Source organism: Vulpes vulpes, chromosome 8 (genome assembly GCF_048418805.1).
Source record: "Vulpes vulpes isolate BD-2025 chromosome 8, VulVul3, whole genome shotgun sequence".
In the NCBI taxonomy this organism is placed as follows: domain Eukaryota; kingdom Metazoa; phylum Chordata; class Mammalia; order Carnivora; family Canidae; genus Vulpes; species Vulpes vulpes.
This window is the reverse complement of record NC_132787.1, coordinates 44,048,909-44,068,130: the sequence shown is the minus strand read 5'-3', so window position 1 is coordinate 44,068,130 and position 19,222 is coordinate 44,048,909. Positions and strand designations below refer to the sequence as shown.

Genomic DNA, 19,222 nt, shown 5'->3' with positions numbered 1-19,222 from the left:
GGTCTGTAATTCTCCTTTTTGATAGAGTCTTTGGTTTTGGAATTAAGGTGATGCTGGCTTCATAAAATGAGTTTGGAAGTATTGCATCCCTTTCTATCTTTTGGAACAGCTTTAGTAGAATAGGTATTGCTTCTTCTTTAAACGTTTGATAGAATTCCCCAGGGAAGCCACCTGGCCCTGGACTTTTGTGTCTTGGGAGGTTTTTGATGACTGCTTCAATTTCCTCCCCGGTTATTGGCCCATTCAGGTTTTCTATTTCTTTCTGTTCCAGTTTTGGTAATTTGTGGTTTTACAGAAATGCATCCATTTCTTCTAGATTGCCTAATTCATTGGCATAGAGCTGCTCATAATTCATTTTTAAAATATTTTGTATTTCCTTGGTATTAGTTGTGATCTCTCCTTTTTCATTCGTGATTTTATTAATTAGAGTCTTTTTTTCTCTTTTGTTTTTAATAAGGCTGGCCAATGGTTTATCTGTCTTGTTAATTCTTTCAAGGAACCAACTCCTGGTTTTGTTTATCTGTTCTACAGTTCTTCTGTCTCTATTTCATTGAGGTCTGCTCAAATCTTTATTATCTCTCTTCTTCTGCTGGGTGTACTTTTATTTGCTGTTCTTTCTCCAGTCCCTTTAGGTGCAAGCTTAGCTTGTGTATTTGGATTTTTCCAATTTTTTTGAGGATGCTTGTATTGCAATGTATTTCCCCCTGAGGACTGCTGTTGTTGTATCCCAAAGATTTTGAACAGTTGTATCTTCATTCTCATTAATTTCCATGAATCTTTTTAATTCTTCTCTAATTTCCTGGTTGACCCTTTCATCTTTTAGCAGGATGGTCTTTAACCTCCACGTGTTTGAGTTTCTACCAAATTTCCTCTTCTGATTGAGTTCAAGTTTCAAAGCATTATGGTCTGAAAATATGCAGGGGACAATCCCAATATTTTGGTATCGGTTGAGACCTCATTTGTGACCCAGTATGTGGTCTATTCTGGATAAAGTTCCATGTGCACTTGAGAGGAATGTGTATTCAGTTGCATTTGGATGTAAAGTTCTGTAAATATCTGTGAAATCCATCTGGTCCAGTGTATCATTTAAAGCTCTTGTTTCTTTGGAGATGTTGTGCTTAGAAGATCTGTCATTTGCAGAAAGTGCCGTGTTGAAGTCTCCCAGTATTAGTGTATTATTATCTAGGTATGTCTTTACTTTGGTTATTAATTGATTGATATAGTTGGCAGCTCCCACATTAGGGGCATGAATATTCATGATTGTTAGGTCCTCTTGTTGGATAGATCCTTTAAGTATAGTATAGTGTCCCTCTTCATCTCTTACTACAGTCTTTCTCTAAAGTCTAAACTTTAATTTGTCTGATAAACTTTAATTTATCTGATATAAGGATGGCTACCCCTGCTTTCTTTTGAAGACTGTTGGAATGGTAAATGGTTCTCCAACCTTTCATTTTCAGGCTGTAGGTGTCCTTAGGTCTAAAATGAGTCTCTTGTAGACAGCAAATAGATGGGTCCTGCTTTTTTATTCAGTCTGAAACCCTGCATCTTTTGATGGGATCATTTAGCCCATTCATGTTCAGAGTTACTATTGAAAGATATAAATTTAGTGTCATCATAATACCTATTCAGTCCCTGTCTTTGTGGATTAGTTCTTTGGGCGTCCTCTTTCTTTTACAGAGTCCCCCTTAGTATCTCTTGCAGAGCTGGTTTGGTGGTCACATATTCTTTCAGTTTCTGCCTATCTTGGAAGTTCTTTATGTCTCTTTCTATTCTGAATGAGAGCCTTGCTGGATAAAGTATTCTTGGCTGCAGGTTCTTCTCATTTAGGACCCTGAATATATCCTGCCAGCCCTTTCTGGCCTGCCAGGTCTCTGGAGAGGTCTGTTGTTAATCTAATATTCTTCACCATATAAGTTAGGGATCTCTTGTCTCTTGATGCTTTAAAGATTTTCTCTTTATCTTTGGAAATTGCAAGTTTCATTATTAAATGTCAAGGTGTTGAATGGTTTTTATTGATTTTATGGGGGGACCTCTCTATCTTCTGGATCTGAATCCCTGTTGCCCTCCTCAAATTAGGGAAGTCTCAGCTATGATTTGTTCAAATATGCTTTCTGGTCCTCTGTCCCTCTCAGCGCCCTCTGGAACCCCAATTAAACCTAGATTTTTCCTTCTGAGGCTGTCATTTATTTCCCTTAACCTTTCATCATGGTCTTTTAATTGTTTTTTCTCTTTTTTCTTCAGCTTCCTTCCTTGCCATCAACTTGGCTTCTATGTCACTCATTCTTTCTTCTACCTCATTAACCCTTGTCCTTAGGACCTCCAGTTTGGATTGCATCTCATTTAATTGATTTTTAAAGTCTGCCTGATTAGACCTAATTTCTGCAGTCATGAAGTCTCTTGAATCCTTTATGCTTTTCTCCAGAGCCACCAGTAGCTTTGTTTTATTCATTCATTCATTCATTCATTCATTCATTTTTTCATGAAACACACAGGGAGAGGCAGAGACACAGGCAGAGGAAGAAGCAGGCTCCATGCAGGGAGCCCAATGTGGGGCTTGATCCCAGGTCCCCAGGATCACGCCCTGAGCTGAAGGCAGGCGCTGAATCACTGGGCTACCCGGGATCCCCCACCAGTAGCTTTATAATTGTGCTTCTGAATTGGCTTTCTGACATCAAATTGTAATCCAAAATCTATAGCTCTATGGCAGAGAGTACTGTGTCTGATTCTTTCTTTTATGGTGAGTTCTTCTTTCTAGTCATTTCGCTCAGTGCAGAGTGGATACAAATGAGTTGTACTTGTTAGAAGTGCAAACTATTGTTTCTGTAGCACTCCAGCTAAATCTCAGTTTGGATTCATAGGTTTTCAGGATGATTTGAAAGTTATCTAGGTAAGTTGGTGGGGACAGGTGACTTGGCTACCCTACTCCTCCACCATCTTGCCCCGCCCCCCTCATAGGTAGTTATTAAGTGAATGAATACCTCCACGGTTTCTTCCAGCTCCCTGTCTATGACAACAGTACAGTCCTGAAATAACTTCTGTCCTCTCCAATGTCCCAAATGCAAAGCCCGGCCCAGCCTACCCTTCTTCATAAAGGCTGGATGTCTCTCCCTGCTCTCCCTCACTGCTCTGTTCTTGCTGGAACCTCCAGCAAGCAGTTCAAGCACCCTGCCCCCACAGCACTTGGTGTTGTCCTGTGAATGTCATTGGCATTTCTTTTTCAGGTATCCTTCTTAATTCTAAGTCCTTAATGACTCTTAATATCTCTATGTTCACTCTAATAAATGAATCGATTAAATAAAAGCACAACCTTGGCACCCTGCCTAGGTGAGTAGATATTTCTAAAATTTAGTGTATACCAAGCTGGGGGGTGGGGGCATGCTCAAACAACTGCTGATCTTTGGGGATTAAACAGGGAGAGAAGGACTGATGTGCCACTGCTGGCTGGTTGGTACTTTGTGTAAATCAGAAACAGGCCCCTCCGCTGGGTGTTCATGAGAGGGCAGAGGCCCTGGCTCGGGGAGTACAGGCTGGAGCTGAGCCCCACTTAGACACTTCGGCACAAATCTTTGGGTGCAACCTGGACAAGCAAGCACAGCAGCCTGGGCAGGGGGATGACATCAGGGGGTGGGTAGGTGATATAGGGGCAGAGTAGGAAGCCTGAGAGGGAAGTAGGGGCAGGAAGAGATATGAGAGGATTCTCCAGCCTGCCCCTTCTCTCTCTGGGAGTCTGGCCATAAGTGGGGCAGGTACATTGCTTGCCAGCGCTGCCTCCCAAGGGGCATCTATGTGATGTGGGTACAGCAGAGGCCAGATGCCCAGAGGCTGCAAAGGGCAGGGTTGGTAGGATGATGGTAGATCAGGTTCTCTGCCTTCTATGGTTCAGAAGAAAGAAGAGCAAGTGGGAATGAGAAGTTGACAAGAACAGAGACAGCAGGCCAAGTGATCCTGGGAGGAGTTCTTTGGAGACTTCTGCTGCACCTGGTGTTAAGGTTCAGGGGGGTGACCTGCAGAGGCAGGGGAAGGAGGAGCTGGGAAGCAGAGGCTGGTCCCGTGGAGGAAGGGGGGCATATGGAACCACAAGCTTTAAGGGCATACCACCACTGGGTGAGAAAATGGAAAGCAGGGACAGTGAACAAATGGGGGGCTGTTGGCTGTTGGCCCGAGTGTGGGGGTGGGCTGAGCAGGACAGCTTCATTATCTACGGACCACAGGTCCCAACATTGGTGTGCTAGATGCCTGGAACCAAGAGAAACCAGGGTAGGTCTGGGTCTGCAGGAGGCTAGAGCAGGGTGGCCACACGACCGGGGAAGGGAAACCACAAAAACCCGAAGAATCCTGAGAAATCAGCAGACTGTGAGAATAGCTTTTCAATTTAAAAGCAAAACCATCCTAAGAATCCTCAACGCTGAGTCAACAGAGAGACTTTTCTATCGTGGCTAATATGGTGACAATGTCCTCGTTATTATTTTTTCCCCTGACCTGCTTCTCTTTGATTTCAAAGGGCAACAAAGGAGAGAAAAGGCATGACTATATTTAGAATGATGAAACCAGAGATTCTTGTCGTGGGTGTGGCTTCCCCACTGCCTGGTACAAGCAGCAGGCCTGGGCTACCTACAACGGGGTGCCTATGTGAAAGGACCCTCAAATCCTCCCTCTGCCCCCTGTGCTGTGTGCAGGCTGGCTCTGCTTGGGGCCCAGAGGGATTCCTTTTCTTTCTTTCTTTCTTTCTTTCTTTCTTTCTTTCTTTCTTTCTTTTACTTTCTTTCTTTTCTTTCTTTCTTTTTCTTTCTTTCTTGTTTTTATTGAAGTTCAATTTACCAACATATAACACCCAGTGCTCATCCCATCAAGTGCCCTCCTTAGAGCCCATCAATCACCCAGTCACCCCACCCCCCTGCCCATCTCCCCTTCCACAATCTGTTGTTTCTTTCCCAGCATTAGGAGTCTCTCACGGTTTGTCTCCCTCTAATTTTTCCCACTCAGTTCCCCTCCTTTCCCCTATAATCCCTTTCACTATTTCTTATATTCCCCATATGAGTGAAACCATATGATGATTGTCCTTCTCCGATTGACTTATTTTACTCAGCATAATACCCTCCAATTCCATCCATGTCGAAGCAAATGGTGGGTATTCATCTCTTCAAATGGCTGAGTAATATTCCATTGCATATAAAGAACACACCTTCTTTATCCATTCATCTGTCGAAGGACATCGAGGCTCCTTCCACAGTTTGGCTATTGTGGACATTGCTGCTATGAACATTGGGGTGCAGGTGTCCCAGTGTTTCACTACATCTGTATCTTTGGGGTAAATCCCCAACAGTGCAATTGCTGGGTCTTAGGGTAGCTCTGTTTTTAACTCTTTGAGCAACCTCCTCAGAGTTTTTCAGAGTGGGTGCACCAGTTCACATCCTCCCCCAACAGTAAAAGAGGGTTCCCCTGTCTCCACATCCTCTCCAACATTTGTTGTTTCCTGTCTTGTTAATTTTCACCATTCTCACTGGTGTGAGGTGGTATCTCATTGTGGTTTTGATGTGTGTTTCCCTGATAGCAAGTGATGCGGAGCATTTTCTCACGTGCTTGTTGGCCACGTCTATGTCTTCTTTGGTGAAATTTCTGTTCATGTCTTTTGCCCATTTCATGATTGGATTGTTTCTTGGTTATAGTTTGATAAATTCTTTATAGATTTTTAGATACTATCTGATATGTCATTTGTGATATCTTCTCCCATTCTGTAGGTTGTCTTTTAGTTTTGTTTTGTTGACTGTTTCTTTTGCTGTGCAGAAGCTTTTTATCTTAAGTCCCAATAGTTCAGTTTTGCTTTTGTTTCCCTTGCCTTCATAGATGTCTCTTGCAAGAAGTTGCTGTGGCCAAGTTCAAAACGCTTGGTTGTGCCGCTCCCTCCCGCCCAGCAGCCCAGAGATGGATGGGGGCTGTGGCCACCGTCCCCACGCTGCACACCAGGTAGCTGGACTGCCTTGTGGGAGCCACGGCCCTCAGGAACCTCACTGCTGCTTCTGGGGGCTGAGCCCACCCTGGACCCAGCACGAGCTGCCTCCGGTGGGGGGGGGGGGACGGGAGGCCACAGGGAGGCCCGCAGGCGGCCGGTGACAGTGGTCCTGGGTCAGGTCTCTGGCTGCCCGGCACTGTGTTGTCACCGTGCCTCACGGGTGGCCCTGAGGCCTCTGTCTGTGAGCACACCCCCCGCAGCAGGGAGCCAGTTGCTATTTGATGTTGGGCGTTTTTAAAAATTAAAGGTGTTTGAATAAAACAAAACAAAACAAAACAAAAAAAAAAAACACAAGCCTGTGTTCTCCTCTAGGATTTTGATGGATTCTTGTCTCACATTTAGATCTTTCATCCATTTGAGTTTATCTTTGTGTATGATGCAAGAGAATGAATGGTCTAGTTTCATTTTTCTGCATGTGGCTGTCCAATTTTCCTAGCATCATTTATTGAAGAGACTGTCCTCTTTCCCTCCATCCCTACACTCTGAAGAGTTTTGATCAGGAATGGATGCTGTATTTTGTCAAGTGCTTTCTCTGCATCTATTGAGAGGATCACGTGGTTTTGTTTTTTCTCTTATTGATATGATCTATCACATTGATTGTTTTACGAGTGTTGAACCACCTTTGTATCCTGGAGATAAATCCCACTTGGTTGTGGTGAATAATATTCTTAATGCACTGTTGGATCCTATTGGCTAGTTTCTTGTTGAGAATTTTTGCATTTGTGTTCATCAGGGATATTGATCTGCTGTTCTTTTTGGTGGCGTCTTTGTGTGGTTTTGGGATCAAGATAATGCTGGCCTCATAAAATGAGTTTGGAAGTATTCCGTCCCTTTATATCTTTCGGAACAGCTTTAGTAGAATAGGTATTGTTTCTTCTTTAAACGTTTGATAGAATTCCCCAGGGAAGCCATCTGGCTCTGGACTTTTGTGTCTTGGGAGGTTTTTGATGACTGCTTCAATTTCCTCCCTGGTTATTGGCCCATTCAGGTTTTCTATTTCTTTCTGTTCCAGTTTTGGTAATTTGTGGTTTTACAGAAATGCATCCATTTCTTCTAGATTGCCTAATTCATTGGCATAGAGCTGCTCATAATACATTTTTAAAATCTTTTGTATTTCCTTGGTATTAGTTGTGATCTCTCCTTTTTCATTCGTGATTTTATTAATTAGAGTCTTTTCTCTTTTGTTTTTAATAAGGCTGGCCAATGGTTTATCTGTCTTGTTAATTCTTTCAAGGAACCAACTCCTGATTTTGTTGATCTGTTTTACTGTTCTTCTGGTCTCTATTTCATTGAGCTCTGCTCGAATCTTTATTATCTCTCTTCTTCTGTTTGGTGTAGGCTTTACATGCTGTTCTCCAATTCCTTTAGGTGTGAGGTTAGCTTGTGTATTTGAGTTTTTTTCCAATTTTTTGAGGGAAGCTTATATCGTGATGTATTTCCCTCTGAGGACTGCTGTTGCTGTATCCCAAAGATTTTGAACAGTTGTATCTTCATTTTCATTAGTTTCCATGAATCTTTTTAATTATTCTCTAATTTCATGGTTGACTCATTCATCTTTTAGTAGGATGCTCTTAACCTCCATGTGTTTGAGTTTCTTCCAAATTTCTTCTTGTGTTTGAGTTCTAGTTTCAAAGCATGTGTTCTGAAAATATGCAGGGGACAATCCCAAAGTTTTGACTGCCTTCCTTTTTAAACCTTGAAAATACACACCCAGGTACAGAGACTTGCGTAGTGAATCTCCATAGCCAGCTTCAACAGGAGTTGCTGGAGTATATTTTAAAGCAATTTCTACATATGTTAGACCCTAGCTATACACATGGCTACATTTATAAGATTGAACTACAGAAACACTACTGCAGGAACGCCTGGGTGGCTCAGCAGTTGAGTGTCTGCCTTTGGCTCAGGTTGTGATCCCAAGGTCCTGGGATCGAGTTCCACATCAGGCTCCTTGCAGGGCGCCTGCTTCTCCCTCTGCCTATATCTCTCTGCCTCTCTCTGTGTGTCTCTCATGAATAAATAAATAAAATCTTTAAAAAGCACACACACATACACACTACTGCAGTAACAAAATAAACAAAAACTGCTTAAAATCATTAGTTTCCAGTCTATATTCAATATTCCCTTAATTATCTCCAAAATGTCATTTTAGTTAATTTGTTGATTCAGGACCAAGACAGAATTCCCCATTGACTTTGGTCAGCATGTCTAGCTCTTTCTTTGAAATCCCGCAAGAATTTCCACCCAGAAGAGGTTTCAGACTTCAGACACACTTCCTGCTCTTCCTTTGATCCAATCCCCAGCAAGCCACATTGTCTTTCTCTTGAGGTGGGAGGTAAGTGAGGATGGAATGATTGCAGCGAGTCTGCTTCCCAGGGGAAAGAAAAGATGGCTGCCAGTGCCCTTGCAGACCAGACAGGGGAAGGCCAAAAGGACCAGTGGAGGGAAGGCCAAAAGGAAAACCTAGCTTTGTTAATACTGGTAGAGGGTTTTTAGCCACTTAATGTGTTTACCAACCTAAATATAGCTTAACCTCCATAGAGAAGAAAATGCCAGTAAAACAACAGTCCCTTGCTTGTGTGCAGTTGACTGCAGGCTTGAAGCTGGTAGTAACAGCTGCAGTTGTAGGGAAAGGAAGGCAACCTCTGGCTTATATGGGATGTGGAGCGTCATGAAGCAGAGAAGTGAATTCTGGAGGGAGGCTTGAGGACCTCTGACAGTAAGCCCTCTCAAAGGAGACTGCCTGCCAACTTATGTATCAGAAGATGAGAAGGCTGAGTTGCTAAGAGTTCTTTTTATAATAAATGAAAGCATTTTACAAAGCAACAAGTGGGACATCTGTGGTAGCAGCTGTCCTTGTGTTCAGTATTGCCATCCGAGTAAAGGCAAGACAGAGTTGGGATTTACTATTATTATTAAGTGAGTGTCATGCTGCAACATGTTATATTAATAAATCATATAAGATAATGATTTTATGGCATAAGATATAATAAAACCTTAAATGCTTATAGAACCCACCTTCCAAAGGGCATAAAGGCACTGCTTAAACACAATTTATTAACTGATATGTTGTTTTTATGAGGAAACCTGTAGATGATAATTGGTAATGACTAACTACAGATACAGAAGACATTTAGCAGTGCAAAGTGCTTGTAGAGGGAAACTGGAACCACTGGTCCCTAATACATAGCTACTTCCACGTGGCTTTAGAATCTAGATCCCTACCACCAACCTCCCAACCTCAGGGTTAGGCAGTGGGATTGGTACCTGTATTTTCTGGGTTGGGGTAGGGACTCTTATCCTCATTTTCATTGGGCTGGAGGTCATCCATGTTGATCTAGGCAGCCAAAGGAGAGAAGGAGGAAGAAGCCAGTTAGATACATTCCCTAGTTAGCGAGGCTTGGAGTAGACTTGGAATTACATCATAATCAGTGGCTGAGCTGTTGACTCAAAAATATATCCTTGTTATCTTGCATATACCCTTTAAGACATCAATAGAAGATTGAGACTCAACCAGTCTGCCTTCTCTTCAAATTGCTAGTGCTCCTCATAGGCTTTCTTCCACTAAGTCTCTTTCTTTCCTTCTTCCCTCCTTTCCATGGGTGTCTGACCTGGGAAGACTGTGTCCTCCTTCTCCCAGCAATGGCCCTGCCAGCTCCTGGAAGGAGATGGCTTCTTACCTTAGTGGTGGGTGGGGACTCTCCATCAGCTGTAATGGATTTCAGTTCAATTTTTTCCTCCTTGGTTTCCTCCACTGCTGGCTTCTCCACTATCTCTTGTTTCTTCTCTGGGCTGGCAGTCCTGGCCGGTCAGCAGGAGGAAAAATTAAAGGGATGTTTACTGAATGATAGGAAACATGAAGAAATGGACCACTCTGTGGTCTCCTGGGGACTAGTAGGAGCAGATTCCCTGGGCCTATGTCCATGTGCCCTCAATCACAGATGTCACGGGTTGGACCCACAATGCAGGCACCTGGCCACACCTTGCTCTATCTGGTACTCAGCTGACCTCTTTCAGTTTCCTAGCTGCTCCATTCCCTGTCTGAATCAGAGAAAGCTTCTGGATCTGATTCAGGATTGGTTCCTGGGAGACTCAGTCCAATATCCAGGAAACGTGAGACCTATGATAGTCCCATTTAGACAAAAGAAGACAATGCAGAGCCTTATCTTGCTTTCTGAACATTGGAGGTAAATTATCAAGCAGCAAAAGGGAGTTAGTTAGCTGAAACTGCATTTCTCCTCTGAGTGGCTGCCTTCCTCCTCTCCCAATTCCTCACTCCCTCCACCTATCATGATTTCCCTTCTCAAAAAAGAATCCCCCAACTTCTTAAGTGGGTGGGGAAATCCAGCACCTTCACAGAGACTGTAACTCATGATGGTCCCTACATTAGAGCCATGGCAAGGAATTAGGAGAGAGGCCCAACTTTCTGTAGGAAGCCCCAAACCCAGTGCCTTCTAGCTGAGATGGCTGACAGAGGCCAGCGCCCAAGCTTCTCTTTATCACTAAAGGGGATGGCATTCCAGAACTGGGAACCCTGGGGCCCTGGGCCTGGGTAAGCTTAGAGGGTTACCTGGCCAGCTTCTTTCTCTCTTTCTCTTCTTCCTCCTCCTTTTGGGCAGATGTGAGGCTCTCAGCATCAGCCAGGTTGTCCACAGCAATGGCCAAGAACACATTCAGTAGGATATCTGTTTGTGTCCATTCTTAAAGAAAATGACCCTTGGCCTTGGGATTTTTGGTGGGTACAGGGAGCAGGGAAGGTGCAGGACATGCAGTGACAGAGTTCCCCACAGAATGAGCTCCACGGTGACTCACTGTGAGAGTTCCCAGTCCAGGGTGTTCCTCCTTCCCACTACCCTCTTGGCTACTGGGAGTCTTCTAAGGGGTTGAGAGCAGGCTAGCATGCAGGCTTGAGTGGGCAGTGAGTGAGGCCGTGAGCCTGCCTTGCTCTTTAATTGCTAGGTTTCGCTATTGGTTTCCCCACTGAGATGACTGGTTGTAATTGCCATTATAAACAGCACTGTCCCTAGCAGAATGCAGAATGCTCTTAAGAGCGGTTCTTTAAAACCGGGCACCGAGGAGGTGGCCCAATCTCTGCCAACTCTTCATGTGAGCCAGTGCATACAAAGACCCTTGGAGTATTGAGCTGCAGCTGGCTGAATCTTGGGAACTTTGAAGTGAAGCGACCATTTGCCTCTTTCTATCCCCCCCGACCCCCGCCCCGACCTTGAATAGAAACGCTGCAGGTCAGAGAATTGCAGAAGCAAAGGGAGTGTAGCTGCATGGGGCCTTAACATTTGTTAAGTCTAACTTCCACCCCTAGGACCCCCGGACTCACCCCACTTCACATATCAGGAAGCCACAACCCACAGAGGTGATGGGCTTGTCCAAGGACGCTAGTGTGTACCTGCTCCTGGTCCCCTGGCATTGTGGCAGGGGCTTTGCATACATTATCCCATTAAACCTCACCATGACCCATTAAGTAGGAGTCACTAACGGTTCATCACCCCGTTTTATAGACACTGAGGTAGAGAGCTTTTAGTCTGCTGAGGTCACCAGCTGGTTAAAGGTGAAACCTGTCTGCTGACATCAATGCCCCTGCTCTCAGCACTACATTAAGCTATGATTTAAATGCAAATCTTGGGCCAGAGCTGCTTCTACTTTACCATCTGTCTCTGAACACGACCCTCACACGGTTATGACCAGGAGGAGAGAAGACTGCCTGCGGCTTGAGACCGTGGAAACCTGCCCATGGCCTGGATCAGCGAGGACCTGTCAGGTCTGCTTGGTGAAGCCTGTCCAACTCTGCCTGGGACTAAAGTTCTGGAGAGCAGCTTCGGAGGGAGGGACACTGAGCAGAAAATAGGGAGGAGAGATGAAGGTCATTTCAAGGATGATGGCTCAGATCCCCTGGACTGTACTTCTTACCTCCAGTGGCACCAGCCTAGGGCAGCCAGGGCACCCAACTCCAAGTGCGTTCACACTGGAATCTATGTGAGTACCCGTATATGCACGACACCAGAGGGCGTTGTTCACCTAGACTATAATGAGAACACACCTCTTGGAGTCGGGCGACACTCCATCCCAAACTGGTTCAGGAAGATGAGCTTCTATCCCGACCTATGCCAAAGCTCCAGTCTTCCACCAAGACCCACCTCCATGGCTAAGGTGGTTCTGGGACAGGACACATTTTCTCCCCAGAGCACACCTTTCCCCTGCTTGCCTGGGGGCCCTGTGGGCAGGCAGCCACACTTTTCAGCCCTGAGTCAGGACCTGCTGGGCACACGTATTTGGCATCGTGCTGCAGGCTGAGGGAGGGTGGGGCAGCAGGGACGGGGAGGCAGGAGCAAAGGATACAGTTTCCACAGATGAAGAGGATGATGAAGTAAATACAGACTAACATCCCTGGAAAAGAGGGGCCGCCATAAGCCATGATCCCATCATACATCACCGAATTCCAGTCCTCCCCGGTCAGGATCTGAATGACACATTCCCACCAATAAGGGACACAGCGTTAGACCAACAGCAAACCCCAAAACTCCCCTGCCCTGCCCCACTGTCTTAACAAAAATCTAAAATCTCTTTTTCATCTCTTTCCCTCCTCTCAGCCCCCAGTTCTCCTCCCAGGGGCTCTGAGCTAATCACCTGGGCAAGTTTGACCCCATCCTTCCACAAAGTGCATGGGCCCTGGCATGATATTATTTGAGAAGTTACTGGAAGGGCTTCCTGGTCAAAGTATCTGCTTCTACTCACATACACTGCACAAGATGGCGGCCATCAGCCATTCCTCATGGCTTTTACAAATGTGGTCATTGAGAGAGTACTATGCTGTTCCAGCTTTCCCCAAGATTAGTCATTTGGGCACTATCTTTAAGATTTTGGCCACGTCCATATATTATTTTTCTTGTAAATCGATCTACTTTGAAACTTCAACAAGTGCTACTTTAGCTTTTCCCTACATCAAAGTATCTATGAAATGACAAATTTGATGGGCTAGTTATATTTTTTCCAGGGGCAAGCATGGTGGGTAGTGAAGACGGAGAGCTTCATCACCCTCCCCTCCCCCAACGAGGGCAGTCTGCTTTCCTTTGCTTATACTTCGGGCGTTCATATAGAATTTATTTGAATAAAGGTTTCTATGGTTAAGCAAGAATTTTTAAACTATATTTAATTATATTTTTTTCCCCAGTGGTCCATCCAACAGTGGAATTCCATGGGGGACTGAGGATAGAAGGAACTACAGAAAGAACTCGAGACTCTCCTGGGCATGGTCCCTCCATGGCTAATCTAGGCTGGCTTTGGTTGCCCAATGCAAGGATGAAGCTTCCCACCACCCTTTCAAGGCTCTTTCTCCTCCCAGCCCCAACCCCACCACTCAATCACCCTCCCACTCACATCCCAGCAGAGAAGAGTCCATACCTGAAACACGGTGAGGAGGGACTGTGGAAAGTTATCAAATGTGCTCCTCCGAGTCTGCATTTCATCAAAGTTGAACTTTCCTCCAAAGAGCTGCATCCCCAGGAGGGAGAAGATGATGATGAAGAGAAAGAGGAGTAGCAGCAGGGAGGCGATGGAACGCACAGAATTCAGCAAGGATGCCACCAGGTTGCTTAAGGAGTTCCAGTATCTGGGGACCAACATGAGGGAGATTAGTGTCCTTTCTCTACGCTTTTCTTAACATCTCTCTTCATTCACACATTCAATAGAAATTTTAAGATAAATTACAACTCCTTCTTTTCCCCTTTCAGTGGAGAAGTAGTAGTGGTGTGGATTGGGCTGGTAAGCTCATGATTAGAGTGTGGAGCTAGTTAATTCAAGGTCCCAGGATAGTAATGTGTAATGGCGAATAGACGGAGCTCAGAAGTCTGAAGCCTGAGTTTCAGCCTAGCTCTGCCAGTTGCCAACTGCTAATTGCAGTTGGGAAAGTTACTTAACTTCCTCTCTATTTGCCTCTCCATCCGAGAAAATAGTGGTAACAGTAGCACATACTTCATTAGGTTATTGGGAAGATTACATGAGACAAAAAAAAAAAAAAAAAAACCAAAACCAAACAAACAAACAAACAAAAACCCAGCCCACCTAGCAACAAAATAAAGAATATACAAGTGGGATTACATCAAAGTATAAAGCTTCTGGTCAGCAAAAGAAACAATCAACAAAGTGAAAAGACAACCTATGGAACAGGAAAAAATATTTGCAAATATATAGCCGATAAGGGGTTAATATTCAAATACAGAAAGAACTCAGACAACTCAACCGCAAAAACAAAGCAAAACAACAACAATCAAAAAACAAAACCCCAAATAATCCAAGTCAAAATTTGGCACAGGGGACACCTGGGTGGCTTAGTCAGTTGGGCATCTAATTCTTGATTTCGACTCAGACCATGATCTCCGGGTTCTGATATTGAGCCTGTGTCAGGCTCCATGCTCAGCCTAGAGTCTGCTTGTCCCTCTCCCTCCCCACAATTGTCCCTCTCCCTCCCCACAATTGCACATGCGCATGCTCTCTCTCTTTCTCAATAAGTAAATAAACAAAATCTTAAACAAAAGAATGGTGTTTAAAAAGAAATTAAGCACAGGACTTGAATAGACGCTTTTCTAAAGAAGATATATGAAAGGTCATCAAATACAGGAAAAGGTGCTCAACATCATTAGTCATTAGGGAAATGCAAATTAAAATGATCACCTCACACCTATCAGAATGGATATCATCAAAAAGACAAGAGATAACAAGGGTTGGCAAGGATGTGGAGAAAGGGGAACCCTCGTGCACTGTTGGTGGGAGTGAAAATTGGTGCAGACTCTGTGGAGGTTCCTCAAAAAGTTACATATTAACTACCATATGATCCAGTGATCCCAATTCTGGGAATATACCCAAAGGAAATGAAAACACTAACTCCAAAAGATATCTGCACTCCCCATGTTCTTTGCAGTATTATTTACAATAGCCAACCCAAGTGTCTATCAAGGGATGAGTGGACAAAGAACTTGTGGTATATAACACACACACACACACACACACACAGAGGAATGTTATTCATCCATGAAAAATGAGGAAATCCTACCATTTATGAAAACATGGATGGACCTTGAGGACATTATGCTAAGTGAAATAAGTCAGAGAAAGACTAATACTGCATGATTTCCCTACATGTGGAATCTAAAAGCAAAACCCCAAAGAACCAAAAAACCACCTACCTCATGGAAAGAGAGATCAGATTCATGGTTATCAGAGGCAGGGGGTGGGAGGAGGGAGAATTGGATGAGAGTGTCAAAAGGTACAAAATTCCAGTTAGAAGATAAATAGGTCATAGTGATGTAATTACAGTATGATGGCTATAGTTATCACAGCTCCATTATATTAACAGCAGATCCTAAGAGTTTTCATCAAGAAAAAGGATTTTTTCCTTTTCTTTTTATTATATTTATATAAGACAATGGATGTTAACTAAACCTATTGTGGCAATCTTTTCATAATATATGTAAATCAAACCTGCTGTATGCTTTAGGTTCATACAGTGATGTGTGGCAATTATTTCTCAAAAAAACTGAAAAAATATAATTCCTACTCTTAAAAAAAACCACCCTACTATAGTGCCTGGCACACAGTTGATAAAGGTTAGTAATTACTGTTATCGCTATTGGTCTTTAGACAGAAAAACACATTAAAATTATTTTTTCCCCAAGAATGCTGCTCTCAGCCCAAGCAGCAACTGGTCACCCATGGGTAAGAGAGGGTACAAGCCTTAGTGAGTTTTCCCAGATTTACCCTGCTGTCCAAAGAATTGGTTTTTAAAAAAGCCTCTCTTCTGGAGATTCTGATTTAATAGTTGTAGTTTGGGGCCCAGAAATCTATATTTTTAACAAGCATCCGAGATGATTCTGCTAAGCAGGCAAGTCTGGGAAATCCTGGGTTGCAGGAAACCCATCTCACCCACAGGGTGGGAGTCTGTGAGTAAAGTAGAGAGGTCTTCCCGGGCAGAGGTGGGCCATTGGTGGGGTTCCTTGGAGAGGAAGCCCCTAGTCCTTATAATCACAGACCCTTTCTCCACTGTAAATACAGAGGTTCTCTATTATAGCCTAGGAAAAATCCCTTCCTCTTGGAATAGGGGAGAGGTGTGGGCTGCTAATGGCTGCTGGATGTGTCTTGGGTAAAGGAAACACAATGCACCATAGCCAAAGGAACACAGCTTCCTACTGCAGCAGGTACAACAACAGAGAAGTCTTACTTTCTTAGCTCCACCTTTGGCCTGTCTGCCTTCCAGGTCACGATCTTTACCTCCTCCACTTCAGGCATTCCCAGCTTATTACTAATATATACAGTGAATTGTTTTTTTGCCACTTAACAGGGTGACATGCAAATCATTCCCATTATAGTCTCACAGCTGCACCTCAGCCTCAGTACTTCTCTCCAGAGAATAGTTCCATATTAGTTGAAAGAAGCATATGGGCCAACCGTTTGGATGTAAATGTGAACTTCTTCCCAGCCTGAAGTCTTTAATGCTCCCTTCTCCTTCACAAATTCAACTTTTCCCTGCCTCTATTTTGTCTGCCACACTTCCTCTGTTTGCAGAATATTAATATGTTTATTTGTATCTGTTCTATAAATGCTCTTCAGTGTTTTTCATTTGTGACAGTCTTGTCTTACCCAAATAGGCTCTGAGTTCTTTTTTTTAAATAATAAATTTATTTTTTATTGGTGTTCAATTTGCCAACATACAACCAGTGCTCATCCCATCAAGTGCCCCCTCAATGCCCGCCACCCAGTCACCCAACACCCGGCCCTCCTCCCCTTCCACCACCCCTAGTTCGTTTCCTAGAGTTAGGAGTCTTCATGTTCTGTCTCCCTTTCTGATATTTCCTACCCATTTCTTCTCCCTTCCCCTCTATTCCCTTTCACTATTATTTATATTCCCCAAATGAATGAGACCATATAATGTTTGTCCTTCTCCGATTGACTTACTTCACTCAGCATAATACCCGCCAGTTCCATCCACGTCAAAGCAAATGGTGGGTATTTGTTGTTTCTAATGGCTGAGGAATATTCCATTGTATACATAAACCACATCTTCTTTATCCATTCATCTTTCGATGGACACCGAAGCTCCTTCCACAGTTTGGCTATTGTGGACATTGCTGCTAGAAACATTGGGGTGCAGGTGTCCCGGTGTCTCATTGCATCTGTATCTTTGGGGTAAATCCCCAACAGTGCAATTGCTGGGTCTTGGGCAGATTTATTTTTAACTCTTTGAGGAACCTCCACACAGTTTTCCAGAGTGGCTGCACCAGTTCACATTCCCACCAACAGTGTAAGAGGGTTCCCTTTTCTCCACATCCTCTCCAACATTCGTGGTTTCCTGCCTTGTTAATTTTCCCCATTCTCACTGGTGTGAGGTGGTATCTCATTGTGGTTTTGATTTGTATTTCCCTGATGGAAAGTGATGAGGAGCATTTTCTCATGTGCTTGTTGGCCATGTCTATGTCTTCCTCTGTGAGATTTCTCTTCATGTCTTTTGCCCATTTCATGATTGGATTGTTTGTTTCTTTGGTGTTGAGTTTAATAAGTTCTTTATAGATCTTGGAAACTAGCCCTTTATCTGATAAGTCATTTGCAAATATCTTCTCCCATTCTGTAGGTTTTTAGTTTTGTTGACTGTATCCTTTGCTGTGCAAAAGCTTCTTATCTTGATGAAGTCCCAATAGCTCAGTTTTGCTTTTGTTTCTTTTGTCTTCGTAGATGTATCTTGCAAGAAGTTACTGTGGCTGAGTTCAAAAAGGGTGTTGCCTGTGTTCTCCTCTAGGATTTTGATGGAATCTTGTCTCACATTTAGATCTTTCATCCATTTTGAGTTTATCTTTGTGTCTGGTGCAAGAGAGTGGTCTAGTTTCATTCTTCTGCATGTGGATGTCCAATTTTCCCAGCACCATTTATTGAAGAGACTGTCTTTCTTCCAGTGGATAGTCTTTCCTCCTTTGTCGAATATTAGTTGACCATAAAGTTGAGGGATTCTCTATTCTGTTCCATTGATCTTCTGGATTCTCTATTCTGTTCCATTGATCTATGTGTCTGTTTTTGTGCCAGGACCACACTGTCTTGATGATCACAGCTTTGTAGTACAACCTGAAATCTGGCATTGTGATGCCCCCAGCTATGGTTTTCTTTTATAAAATTCCCCTGGCTATTCAGGGTCTTTTCTGATTCCACACAAATCTTAAAATAATTTGTTCTAACTCTCTGAAGAAAGTCCAGTATTTTGATAGGGATTGCATTAAACGTGTACATTGCCCTGGGTAACACTGACATTTTCACAATATTAATTCTGCCAATCCATGAGCATGGAATATTTTTCCATCTCTTTGTGTCTTCCTCAATTTCTTTCAGAAGTGTTCTGTAGTTTTCAGGGTATAGATCCTTTACCTCTTTGGTTAGGTTTATTCCTAGGTATCTTATGCTTTTGGGTGCATTCAAATTGGCGAAGAAGAAGTCAAACTCTCCCTCTTCGCCGATGACATGATACTCTACATAGAAAACCCAAAAGCCTCCACCCCAAGATTGCTAGAACTCATACAGCAATTTGGCAGTGTGGCAGGATACAAAATCAATGCCCAGAAGTCAGTGGCATTTCTATACACTAACAATGAGACTGAAGAAAGAGAAATTAAGGAGTCAATCCCATTTACAATGGCCCTGAATTCTTGAGGACAGAAGTTTCATTCTTCCATTCTCTCCATCTTTGTCCTCACCCAATATGTGTGATAGACTGCCTGGTGCCTCAATAGGCTAGAGGTGGTAATACTTGTTCTGCTTAAAGCAAGAAGAGAACCTCTCTGGGGATAGAATACCTGCCCCTCTTATACTTGAAGCAGTGTTTGCATCCCTGGCTGGAGAGGAAACTGCCTAGGATTTTGGTCATATTCGAAGTACTGATTGCCATGCCTCACTTTACAACTATGAAATTATAATCTTTGGCATTGGGGTTTGAGTAATTTTCATGCAACCCCTCCAACACTTGTCAGTAGGCTGGTATTTAGGAATCAATAACTTTAGGGCATATTTATAATGAGAATTTCCAGTTCTATCAGAGGGGAGAGGGTCAGCACATGGGTTAAGGTCACAGAACCCTCTAGAGATCTTCTCTGTGTTCAACTGTCATGGAATATTCTGGGAAAGTCTTTATGGCCATAGAAGTTGGAAGCCTTAATTTTCATGAGGTGC

At 43.6% G+C, this 19,222-nt stretch overlaps 1 protein-coding gene across 11 annotated transcripts in view; it reads right to left on the bottom strand.

Moving 5' to 3' along the window:
• CACNA1C (calcium voltage-gated channel subunit alpha1 C) overlaps positions 1–19,222 on the bottom strand; it is a 648,720-nt gene that overhangs the window by 113,791 nt on the left and 515,707 nt on the right. For all 11 annotated transcript variants that reach the window (XM_072766363.1, XM_072766357.1, XM_072766353.1 and 8 more), the window contains exons 14-18: positions 13,424–13,631; positions 12,362–12,482; positions 10,578–10,692; positions 9,688–9,808; positions 9,275–9,344 (exon numbers count right to left, since the gene is read on the bottom strand). In XM_072766363.1, coding sequence (XP_072622464.1) covers positions 9,275–9,344; positions 9,688–9,808; positions 10,578–10,692; positions 12,362–12,482; positions 13,424–13,631 — 635 coding nt within the window. The remainder of the gene's footprint in view (positions 1–9,274; positions 9,345–9,687; positions 9,809–10,577; positions 10,693–12,361; positions 12,483–13,423; positions 13,632–19,222) is intronic.